The 13,033-nt window shown below is 38.2% G+C and overlaps 1 protein-coding gene across 3 annotated transcripts in view; it reads left to right on the top strand.

Moving 5' to 3' along the window:
• ADAM23 (ADAM metallopeptidase domain 23) overlaps positions 1–13,033 on the top strand; it is a 166,581-nt gene that overhangs the window by 137,870 nt on the left and 15,678 nt on the right. For all 3 annotated transcript variants that reach the window (XM_044241418.1, XM_044241419.1, XM_044241420.1), the window contains exons 22-24: positions 2,142–2,261; positions 3,590–3,758; positions 5,942–6,053. In XM_044241418.1, coding sequence (XP_044097353.1) covers positions 2,142–2,261; positions 3,590–3,758; positions 5,942–6,053 — 401 coding nt within the window. The remainder of the gene's footprint in view (positions 1–2,141; positions 2,262–3,589; positions 3,759–5,941; positions 6,054–13,033) is intronic.

Genomic DNA, 13,033 nt, shown 5'->3' on the forward strand with positions numbered 1-13,033 from the left:
AATTGTGATTTAGTAGTTTATTAAGGTTACCTCAATGGCATGGAGCTATGATAGGACCATCAAGTTATGGGCCAAATTTCCTTCATTATCCTTCCCTAACAGTGAGGATTCTTCTAATTCGGAAGCCGAGGAAGGATTTAAGGAAGGTTTATTTTTCTAGTTAATGATCTGTGTGCTGTGCTTCATGAAACTTTGCTCTTCCAGGCAGTCCTTGATGGTGGATGAGGTCTGATGAGGCAATAAATCTTTGACCATAGTTTCTTAAAAATTAAACAAAAATAATAGGACAGAACTTCCCACCTCATGTCTCACGAGTGAGGCACAGATGTTCCAAAATACTGCTCTTCTTTCTGAGGGGCCAGAGACTAGGAGGAAGTGGGGCCTAAAGTCGTAAAAATCCATGTGGTTGAACACCTGGATTTCATTAGCTTCATTCATTAGCTTAATGTCCTTAAACAAACCTGATCATTTCTCTGTATCTTTGTTTCTTCAAAAAGTTTGGAAGGCACTGGATTAGATCATTATTAAAGGTAGCTTTTGACTAGCTATTAACAGAATATCTAACCACCACTGAGTTGAAGAAAATTAATGTTTGTTTTCTGAAATGTTCAAAAGTTGGGAAATAGAACATAGAAGGAGAAAGTGAACAATACACAAATGGACAGTTTGCCAAATAATTATCACATGAGCTCCCATGTCATCCCTTCCTGGATCAAGAAATAGAACTCACAGCATTGCAGAAAATGTATCCTTTCATAAGGTGCCTTTATTTTGCTCCGGGAGGTACTACTCATCCTGACTTTTATGACAATTATTTTCTTGCCTTTTAGAGTTTGGCTGCCTCAGTTTTCCTCCCTCAATGATGTATTTTGCCTAAAAGTTTGGTATAACGTTTGGGAATCATACTTCATGTATTATTTTGTATTTTGCCTCTTAAGTTGAGCATTTTAAGCATCTTGCATGGTGTATGTCACTATTCATATTTATTGTTCATTGGTTTTATTATCATTTGTATTCATGCTCACATACCATGATGTAGTCCCCACTCTGCAAAAACAGGCATTTAGGTTGTGTCCATGTGTTAGCTGTTAGGAACCACGCAGCCATGGGTATTTTTGTACATGTAACTTAGTGCACATTTGTAGACATTCTTCTAATGCCTACATCTAGAATAAAATTTGCTAAGTCAAAGGGTATGTGTATTTTCCATGTCACTGTATGATGTCACAGTTTTCTAAAATGGGCTTGATAGCAAACCTGACCATCAATAATATGTACATGAGAATGTTGTGGAGTTACATACTGAACCAGCACTCGGTATCATCAAACTTTCTAGTTTCCTCCATCCTGGTGGGTATAAACTGCTACATTATTGTGGTTTTATTGCATTTTTCTGATGACCAATGGAATTTAGTACATTTTCATGCATTTATTGGATATGGATCTCTCTCTCTCTCTCTCTCTTTTTTTTTAATGTGTCATTTCAATTTCTTGCCCTTTTTTAAGAGGGAGTTCATTGTTTACTTAGCAGAGAGGCTGGACGTAGCTGCTCTCAGGTGGGCTGAGTCATTTAGCGATGTCACTAAAGATCCAGATGATTTCTCCCCTCTGCTCTGGAATGCTTAGCATGTTGGGTGTGTATTTTTGTGCTGTGAGCTCACTATAGCAAGGTGGATGCCAAAGCCGCACATCCAAAGGCTGGTAGCGTGGGAGTCGGAACAAAAGGTCTTTCTCCCTGTCATGCTCTAACCTCTTGTCCAGAAGCAACATTCTCCCCTAGCAACTTCCTAGCTGGCTTCTCCTCACATCTCAACATCCAGAGGCCACTTTTAGCTCTATTAGGGCAGGGAGAGTGGGACGGCAAGGACAGCGGGTGTAGGAGTCCGGGGTGCCATGACTAGCTTCAGCCAGCCACGATCCGTCCTTTGAGGCTGTGTATGTTGCTGCCCAGACAAAACTGTGCTCCTGTTAGCAAGGAAGGAGGGGGGTCATAGCCAACCAACGAAATCTGAACACACATTTTTATTTAGAAGGAGAGAAAATATTTTCAATTTTTGAATATATGTAGACTGAATAGTTTTGATTATTTTGAGCTTGATTCTTCCTGTCCTGTTCTGTTTGTTTTTATTTAACATGCTCAGTGATGTGTTCTGTGGGTTTTTACTCTGTACCAATCTTACTCGAGCTCCGCGTATTGGTCAGCTTCAGGGTGAGATCATCCCAACTTCCTTCTACCATCAAGGCCGAGTGATTGACTGCAGGTAATATGTTAAATGTTTGAAAACCTAATGAATCCCAAGAATTACAAATTCAGAAAAATCCGGTGAAATTTTTCTGTTTCACACAAGAGGAATGTTGACTTTGATTTTATGATCGCCTTTTACCTTTAGAGTTATTTAAAAAAAATAAAAAAAACAAAGTTGTATATTGATTTGCAAATTACATTTGCCCAAAAATCAGACCACTTTTAGTAGTGGGACGCTCACTGATTATGGTCATCAAGTAGACTTAACAGTAACCATTTTGACCCATGATTAAAGCTTTGAGCATTGGAATAGGTCACTATTTGAACACTATGTGTATTTTATTTTTTATGACAAAAAAAAAAGGCAGTTTAAGCTATACTTCATATAACATATTTCTGGTTTAGATGATGGCTTAATGAGTAGTCAATCACAGAATGCATTTATTAAAATACTATTTATACTGTAGGCAAACATTTGATATCCAAGTATCTGTGAGAACAAGGCACAGGGTGTATGAAGCTTTTTTTAAAACCAGGAAGTCATATCATGTTCCAAGTAAGTATAGTTCCCTTCAAAGTAGTCATAATTCTAAGATGCTATGCTTTCATTCAGATGGTATTGTTGTTGCCCAAAACACTATTGGGATTCCCCTACAGAACTGCCTTTAGCATCTGCAAACTTTTATCTGTAGTATCCTTAGAGTAGCAAACCTTCACCTTATGTAAGTGAATGTAAAATTTGGAAACATGCAAAAATTTTTCTGAACAAAATTTAGGAAATTGATTAGGTAAACAAAATGAATAAAATTCTCTTGGTGTAATGATTGCCTTTTTTTTTTTTGCTTTTTTTTTAACATTTATTTATTTGAAAGATAGCACACATGGGTGTGTAGGAGCTTGTGGGCGGTGGGGGGGGGCACAAGGAGAGAATCTTTAAGCAGACTCCCCACTGGGCATGGAGCCCGCTGATGCCCTGAGCTGAAACCAAGAGTCAGACACAACCAACTGAGCCACTCAGGCGCCCCTGTTTTTTTCTTTTAAATTGTTCTGAACACCATTATAACCAGTCTTAGACAATAAGATCCTTCCTGGAATAAATGTCATTTTTTTTCCTGATGGCATATAGTGTAATAATGATAATGAGAAGGATTTCATGTCAATGTGCTCTTTTTTATTAAGGGGAAGTGGGGACAAGGGAAATAAAAGGAAAAGTGGAGAAATACTAGGAGCCATTCATGTCGACTGACAGCCTCTTTAGTTTCCTGAAGAGCAAGCCTTCATTCATGTTGACTTTCTCTTTCTAGCTAGGGTGCTAATGGTTGTATGACTCTCTCTCTCTTTTAGTGGTGCTCATGTGATTTTAGACGATGATACAGATGTGGGCTATGTAGAAGATGGAACGCCATGTGGTCCATCCATGATGTGTTTAGATCGGAAGTGCCTACAGATTCAGGCCCTAAATATGAGTAGCTGCCCACTCGATTCCAAGGGTAAAGTCTGTTCAGGCCATGGGGTAAGTGAGCATCTGTGTTCCAGTTCAAACCTTTGTGGTCTGGCATCCTCAAAGTTCACAGTGGTTAGACTTCCATTCTAGCCATTCTCCCTTTGTGAGTGTTGCCAGTCTCTATGCTCTGACTATAATGATTTCCTTCAGATCCTTATCTGCTAAGGATAATACCCATATGTGTTGATATGATTTTATCTTGTTGTTTCTTTTATCACTGGCTATTTGTATTTACCACATTGTCTATAGCTTGACATCTAAAGAGTTGGAAGAAAATTGATATGGTTCCTAAAAGAGCTGTAGACCCCATGTGCATTACTTTGTACCATTCAAAATAACTTCATTCCTCCCAGTAATTCCCTTTTAGCTACTCAGCCTGTATCCTGTATGCCAGATCGCATAGACTAGAGCTTGGATCACTGATAGAATTCACATGTTTCAAGTCGAATAGTTATGATCAGACCATTACCAGCTGAAGAGAAGAGGCTGTCTCTACTCAAACCTGCATGTATTTCTAATTCCATGAACTATGTTTCTAGTTGAATGAGTTATATTTGTAATTCTATGGAGCAGTTGGGCAGACACTTCCTGGCAAACCTGGGCTTAATATCTAGAAACAAATTTTAATAATTATTTTTTTAAAGATTTTATTTATTTGACAGACAGATAGAGATCACAAGTAGGCAGAGAGACAGGCAGAGAGAGAGGAAGGGAAGCAGGCTCCCTGCTGAGCAGAGAGCCCAATGCGGGGCTTGATCAGGACCCTGAGATCATGACCTGAGCCGAAGGCAGAAGCTTTAATCCACTGAGCCACCCAGGCGCCCCTTAATAATTATTTAAAGTGGCTTAATCAAAGAAAGATATTTCCAAAAAATTAATACAGACTTTAGAAATGGGAAAAAAAGGGACATGAAGAAATTTTGAGAGTGCTGATGTAAAAGGAAGATGCTGGAATGAAGGTAAACATAATTCAGAATATAGCTAGCAGACAATGTGGAGGATAAAGAGGTAGAGAGGCCTAAGGAGGACATGCCCAGTGACTATTTAGAGTTTCACATTTGGTTGAATACTAGGCTTGTGGGATGGAGGGAGGGCAGTGTAGCTTAGTGATTTAGAGCATGGATTTGGAGGCTAGATGGAGCCATGGGTTTGAGTCCTGGCTCTGCTTCTTGTTCTCCTGTTGACTTTGGGTAAGTCACTTACCCTCTTTCAGTCACTGGGCTGCTAGAGTGAGGATTAAATCAGATGCCTTACATAAAGCGCTCAGCATCATCAACGTGGAGCAATCACTCTGTCAAAATAAAAGCCCCAGAGAGACTTTCCAGTTACTGTTCTAAACACATCATAGCACTTAACACCTAGAAAGGCCCTTCATTCTCTACTACCCCTCCCACTTTTTCGTCCTGTTAAATAAAAGTTCAAATTCAGCCTCGTTAATCATAATTGTGATATTATAACATTTCAGATTAAAAAGCTTCTTACAGCAATAAGCTTATGTTCAATTTGCCACCTGTAAAGATCGGTCTCTGAATGTATATCACAGGCAGAGAAGAGTTTAAACGCCTCTGTCTCTGGTTTTCAGATGGTGATTTATTTCATCTAAATTACAGGCCTGTTCCAGCATGCTGTTTGGTCTCCAGGACAAGCAAAAGGAGACAAAGATCATGCTAGAGGGTCTTCAGCCTGGCTGACTGAGAGAAGGGCGGTGGGCGGGGTGCTCATTCGGTTGGGACAGTGCCACCAAACAAATGTGATATTGGACACAGTGAGGTAAAACAGGGCATTGGTGATTTATGTCTTCTGGTCTTTAATCACTGGCCTTGCCACTGGAGCCCAGGATCTATTAATTTCTTGAATTAAGCTTGTGTTTCTAAAGTATGTTCCTTAGAAACAACTACTTATGAAAAAAACTACATCATCAGACATTTGTGCACTTAAATAATTTTTCAACATCAACAATTAACATTTAGTTAAAAGTTTCTTCTTTTTAATGGACCTCTCTCTCTCTCATTAACAAGAAAACACCAACAATTTAATGTATCCATCGTCTCTCCTTCTCAACCATGGGGGACTTAAAAATTCAAAATGGTTTTTTAAAGTTTCTGCCCTGCCCCGTGTCTCTTTTACTGTTATTGCCATTATTCAGAAAAGCACAGCAAAAATGTGCCCTCTGTGTTCTTTGTTCTTCACAGGTGTGCAGTAACGAAGCCACCTGCATCTGTGATTTCACCTGGGCAGGGACAGACTGCAGCATCCGGGATCCAGTCAGGAACCTTCACCCTCCCAAGGATGAAGGACCCAAGGGTTTGTGTGATTTCGGTTTCAATTCATTGCGGACTGGATTTGTTGGTACCCTTCCAATGGTGCCAGTATAACAACTTAATAGATGTGAAAGGCGACACATCAGAATATCTTGTTTTTTTGCCACTCAAATATATAATTCGTGTTACTGCAGAATTAAGGATTCTAGAATGATGTGTTGCTTTCAATACAAATACCAATACAAAATACAAAAAAATTTAAATTTCCTCTTAGTTTAGAACTGAGATGAGGAAGAAGTAAGTATACCAGTTTCCTTCCTTCCAATTTCCTTTCGTTCTTTTAAACCTTCTTTTTCCATAATTACTTATGTTAATCATTTTATAGTTTATCTATGCTATGCCAGTTTTCTAATAGGTAGAGTCTTTTGGCTGACGTGAGACTACTCATTCCTCAATATTTGAGTCCCTCTGGAGGGCAGTTTTCTGTGCTCTGTTTAAACACAGCTTTGATTAGAAAGAAGTTGAAAATCTTCACAGAACTTTCATTCTTCAAAGAGAACATGAAAGATCTGGACTTTGTCTTAATCAGCCATCAGATGGAATGAAATTAGAATTTTATTTTTTTTAATTTTTATTTTTTAAAAAGAATTTATTTATTTCTTATTTATTTATTTAGGGAGAGTGAGCAGGGGGAGGGGCAGAGGGAGAGAGAAAGACTCTCAAGCAGACTCTTTACCGCCCTCTACTCAGGACTCAATCCCATGACCTTGAGATCATGACCGGCACCGGAGTCGAGTCAGATGCTCAGATAACTGAGCCATCCAGGTGCCCCTTAAAATCTTAGAATTGGAAGGCGTCTCAGTGGCTATGAGAACCACCCTCGTTTTGTGGATGAGAAAACCCAGACCTTGAAGTCAGGTGACATCCTATAATTACCCAGGTAACCAGACACAGGTCTGGGACCAGGACCCAAGGGCCCAGTGTCAGGCTCATTGTCTTCCGTTACGTTGTGTTATAGTGTAGTCTTTGCCATCATGAACATGGTAATCACTTTCTCATTATTCCCCCTATTCACGATCCCTCATATGATTTTCAAAGATCTAAAAAAGGCATCCGTTGCAATAGGCTTACTACAGCATCTACAGCATTGTACCTGAGAAACCGCAGTCACTAGTACAAAAGGAGGATCCCAGTGACATCATACATCACGATGTATGATGTCTTCTTCTTTTACATGGTACCACTAATGGCATTTTATAAATAATTATCATGATGCTTTCCCTGTAGGTAGGAAAAACACATGTAGAAATAGTATCATTTGATCTGCTTAGTTTTTCATGAAACTCATTTAAACTCTCTGAATGGTAGCATTGTCCATATGGGAAAATATGACTTTAAAAATGTATGAAGCTCCATGGTCCTCGATTCCTGAAGAGATGTAGCTGGTCCGGGTGCATGTGTAATGTTCAGTAATAGTGGGTGTGTTTAACACTCTCCGTGCATTTGCAGAATATGGCCATGAAATTAAAATTCTGTAGGAATCATAGTCACGCCCTCACAGTCTATTTCTGTTCTCCTTCTTCTATTTGTAAAAAGGAACCAGTTCCACTTTTAAATTCAGTCTTTAGTTACTTTAGAACTGGAACAAAAAATTCTTGGATCCACCTTCAGAAGTTAGATTTAGAGCAGATTTAAGGCTTTTACAAGGGAAGCAGATGTTCACGCTTTCCAGAATTTCTCTCCATGGCATGTTAGTTTCTCTTTATTCTTCTAAAGCTCTAGATGCTGGCTCTTCAAGTGATGTATAAAGATGCCTGAAAAGATGATCAGAGCTCAACTGGCTTAGCCTCTGTCCTCTTCCATTAGGTGAGGCGGGGATTTATCAGGTGTCACTTCTGTCTGTTCCCCATCCCCTCGCCCACCCATGCCTAGAAAGCTTAGTTGGAGGCGTCAACAGCTGCGATCTGAAGAAGAGATTCACAGTTGGCTTCTGTCTGTGGTACTCTTCTATATTTTAAAAATAACTCTTAAGACCATTGAAGGAATACATGCTTATTGTAGAGAAGTTTGAAAATACAGGAAAGATTAAAAAAAAATAAAAATCATGCTTAATTCCACAACTCAGAGGTTATCCATATACACACCCTGGTATGTTTCTTTTCTGTTGCATGTTTTCTTTTCTCATTTTTAATGAAGACAGTGGAGTCACTAGGGGAAATAAAGGTCCCCACTGGTTCTAAAATTGTTAAAATCCTCGTTACTCTAGTAATCTTGATTAAATTGAAAAAAGCCATTAATTACTATAAATGAAGAGCAGTCCTTATTGTAAATTATTAGATTTCTGGAAAAGGCAAACAATTTTAGTATGACTAAATAATAGCTCTGTCTATAATGGTTACTAATATCTTTCTAGTCTCTATAGAAAACTCCATTAACACTCTAGTAAAGCGAGAAACAACAGAAATGAAAGTTTAACACCTTGTAGTGAGTTTATGATTTTATTTTTGATACTCTGGTTAAAAGAAAATGGTAATAGAGAAACTGAACTTTATCTCTAATTTTATCTAGATAGCAAATATTTATTGACTGTCTACAATCAAACGACCACAAATCGTTGGCATACTGTAGGCTCTCAATAAATGTTACATCCTTTCCCGTTGGGAACATGGAAGGAAATAAAATGGTGCACGTTTGGGCTGATTTTCAGTTTATCAGTAATCATGTCATATTGCCTTGTTGAAGAGGAGGAGCTCATGAACTCCAGATATTGAAACAATCTGTACTTTCTTGACTGTAGGTTCAGTAACTTGTGAGGTACCTCGGGTTTCCTCTAACTGCCATATATTCTTTCTCTTGATGGAATTAGTTTGGGTGGCACTTAACCTTACTGATCACAGTGGGTGCTTCTCCATTGCACTGTGGACTGTGGATAGGACTGTGGCCAGTCCTATCCATACATGAAGGTTTTCTGTATAGATACAGTGACAGCATATTAAAAAATACTTAGTTTAGTGTGCTTTCTTGTTAGGGAGGAAAAAAATTCAAAAAGAAAATTGAAAATGTTGCCTTTTTCATTCCTAACGTGGGCATAAAGGATAAATTGTCTCCAACTGCAGGCCTCTGGCTCAAAGCCTAATTAGTAAGAATCAAGGAGAACTCTGTGACATTGCTTCAGTTGATTTGGGGGCATCAGAAATGAGCCAGTGTGGTTTGCGTATTTTATTTTAACAGTAAGTTTCTGGAAGAATAAAAATTCAACCTCTCCATCTGAGTAGGGACAAAAAAAGCACATAAAAATAATGCCATTGAAGTCACTCTGCACTTGTTGACCCACCGTTTAAGGCACACTGGTTTATTTCCTCCAATTTCTCAAACCAAAATTATTAAAGACAGGAAATAGCATTTCAAAGCACAAACCATGTGAGCAGGGGTTTTTTTAAAAAAGGATTTTCTATTGCATATTACTTCACTCATTTCTCCTCATTGTCGTGTATTTCACATATGAAGAACTCTTCTGGTGCTGCTTCTCCTGACGTGTGTCCACTGAATTCACGGAGAGAAATTATTTTGGTTTGTCCTCATGGGGTACAAGTTTGCACCCTTTAAAGGGCCTGAAAGTCCCACCTGCTACAGGGAGAGCCAGTAGAAGTACTGGTAATTTTTGACAATTTATGGACATCTTTGCACGGTGCTTTTATGCAATACAATGGAACATCTCTCATTGGGTGATTCACATCACTACTATGGGAGGGAAGAGAAGAAACTGAAACATATCACATGTTGTCATTGATAAGGGCAGGCAGAGACCATTCCTGCGAGCTTTGGTCAGCCCCTCTCATTATTTATCTCTGATTTATTATCAAATCAGAGATAGGAGGGCCTTAGTGACCATTCAGTCCAGACCCATTGCTCTGCAAAGGAGAAAACTAACTTAATCCAGGTTAACCGCTAGATGGGGACAGAGCCAAGAATCAAACATAGGTCACCTAACATTGAGCTGATTGCTTTTTCTGTTTCTGTTTTTCTGCCTCATTTAAAGCTGAGTATTCAGTTATTCTGCCGGTTCTCACAGCATAGCAATAAGTGGAAGAAGTGAAACAGTAACCAGGTAATGATTAACCTGGCTAGCTGATCCATTACCTGCCAAGGGAGTATTATGTTATTAGCATTTAGTATTTTGAGAACAATAATTTCTAAGTGTTAAAATACTTAGAAATTATTAATAAGTGTTAATACCTTGAAGGATATTATTTAGTGTTTCCATGTACCTTTTCCATATATCTTGTTGATAACTTCCTTTGTGAATGCACAGATATTTGATTTTGTAGTTCAGACCATTAGATATTATGTTACCATATTATGATTATGCCCATGTATAATTATATATCACTTATGTATTCTTCTCATTAATAATGGCCTCCTCAATAACCTAAAAATTTACCAGGTTTAAAATTTTTTTAGTAGCTGAGTTTGAGTTCAGAAAAACTCCATGACATTCTCAGTGACAGTGTGAACTGACTGAAATAATGTTCTTATATGAAATAATTTGTTTTTCATCTTTTTTAGACATTTGTCCCAATGTACCTGAAAATGAACTTAATTGCTTTTTTTAATTTTATGGAGAAGAGTAAAGAGATCTGATTGTGTGTTTAACATTGAAATATGGAGCTAGAAAACACATCTGCTCATCATGCCAATATTATACTCTTAAGTATAAAGAGTATATTTAGTATTTATTTCTAATTTTAAATTTTAGCAAAATCATAAATCCCTGCAGAAAGAATTTTGGCTTATAGAGTACAAATGATGGCTTTGATGCCTCCTGCCTTTGAAATATTAAGGGATGCAGAATTGTAGCCCCTTTGGCTCTTTAGAATCACATGGATGAGATAATGCACATTTTTGTTTAAGAAACTCTCTAAAAAAAAAAAACCCAACTCTTCATTTTCAAAAGCACAGTTTCACACTATCTGAAGCATGACTTGTCTGTGGAAGAATTCTACATATAATGTAGAGAGTCTCATGAAAAGGAGGAAGGATATAGTTTGTACCTTAATATTACATGCTTACTAAAAATTCTGCCTTTTTAGCATGAGTGATCCTAGATAGCAGGGAACCCAAATGAAAAACAGTGATAATAATAAACCACAAACAACAGAGATTAATGAGGAAACAAAAATGAAGACATACCGCTAGGTAATAAAGAATTTCCACAAACAACCTATAATGTGAAGGTAAGTACGTTAAAGAGTTAGGGAACAAAGTCAAATCCCTAATGGGGGAATTGCGTTATTGGCTGGAGTCTTTCCAAGTTCCATCTCCAGGTTTGATGGGATGCAAAGAAAAATAAGGTGTGTCATCATGTGCCTGCCGTAGCTCCTGGAACACAAAAGGACAGTTAATAGACAAATAAATGAAGGAGTAAATGAATGAACAATGACAGTTAAGTCATTAATAAATTAGTACAGAAGCAGAATGACAGCAGAGGCCCCCAAAGGCTCAAGGGTTGGTTTGTTGGTTTGTTTTAATAAGAAGATATCTCCTTTGTAGCTGTGAGGAGCAGCTGAACCCTCAGTTTTCAAAGTTGTCCCCTGTAAAAATCTACCCACTTGCAAGCCACTTGATTAATTCATGTCAGCTTAAACACAACTTGAGTCATGACCCACTGGAAGAGATAGCGCTGTGAAGTATCATGATACAGAGTCAAGTGTACTTTACATACGTTTTCAGTATACCAGAATGAAAGGTAGTGTGGGAGAGAAGGCAAGCAAACGAGGGGAGGAGATACTTTTGAAAAAGTTCTTTTCCCACTTATTTTATCTTGCTTTGCTGTTAAGAGTGGCTATCAGTTAAGAATTTGGAGATCATCATTCTTGTTTGGCAGAGACTATAGACTGTATCTGTTTATGTGGAATGCGTATTTGAAGCAACTTAGCAATGCCTTGCTCCTCTGGTTGGTTTCTAAAACCCGCAGGACAGATTGCCTCATCTTCTTGATTCTACAGTGAACAATTACATCCAGAGCAAACACAAAAGCCTCCTTAAATTGCTATTCTATTCATCATTCATGCAGTTATAGTTTTTAAAATTTAACAAATATTCATTTAGCACCACATTTTGCTGGTGTGTGTGTGTGTGTGTGTGTGTGTGTGTGTTTTCCTACAATTCAGCATTATAAAGAGTTGTAGCTTATGTAAAAACTGAAGAGGTAATAGGACTTTTACGCCTTTTGGCTCTGAGGGCCAATGTCCAAATCTTAAGCAAAATCAATCATTCAATTAATCAATTACAAAATAATATATCCTTGTTAATTTAGTATTCCGAAGGCAGTGATTTTTACGATCTTGAAAAAAAATGAGTATTTATATCTGTAATACCTTTCATTCCAGTATTAGCCTCTACAATTTAGAACTCTGAGGTACAGTTTAGGTTATTTTGGATTATAATGTATTGTCATATTTGGAAAATACCGCCACCACCTTCTATGTTGGTTTTCTTAACATTCCCCTCAGTGCCCTTAGTACACTTTCTGTTTTTTTTTTTTGTTGTGTTTCCCATTTTTTTTTTTTTTTGCTTTTTAAGAACAACTCAGCTCATGCCTACCCAACTAGAATCTCTCCCTCATACTGTTTGCCCTGTGATAAATTGAAGTACAGCTGCCCACCAGAGTTGGAGATCCAAGATTCTCTTTCTTCTGTGGGAGCACAGTTAGACAAAAAGGCCAATGAAACCAGTATTACGCCTTAAAAAAACTGTGAGTTCAGATTGTGGTTCTTTGTTATGCTTCCCTGTCTCATGGCACATGGTCTGTGTGATGCTGCCTCTCTTTTCATTAGTAAAGTGATCTGAAGCCGGTACCTCTGATTCACATGGAGAAGAGGTAGAGTGTGTGTATGTCCACATGCTTCCATCTCCCTGCCAACCGCCCCCTCCGCCCCCACACACACTCAATCTTAACTAGTCTGCTTCCTGCCTGAACACGAAGCTGCATCTTGCCTGTGTGGAGAGCATCTTGGGGACCTC

This window comes from Neovison vison, chromosome 3, assembly GCF_020171115.1.
Source record: "Neovison vison isolate M4711 chromosome 3, ASM_NN_V1, whole genome shotgun sequence".
In the NCBI taxonomy this organism is placed as follows: domain Eukaryota; kingdom Metazoa; phylum Chordata; class Mammalia; order Carnivora; family Mustelidae; genus Neogale; species Neogale vison.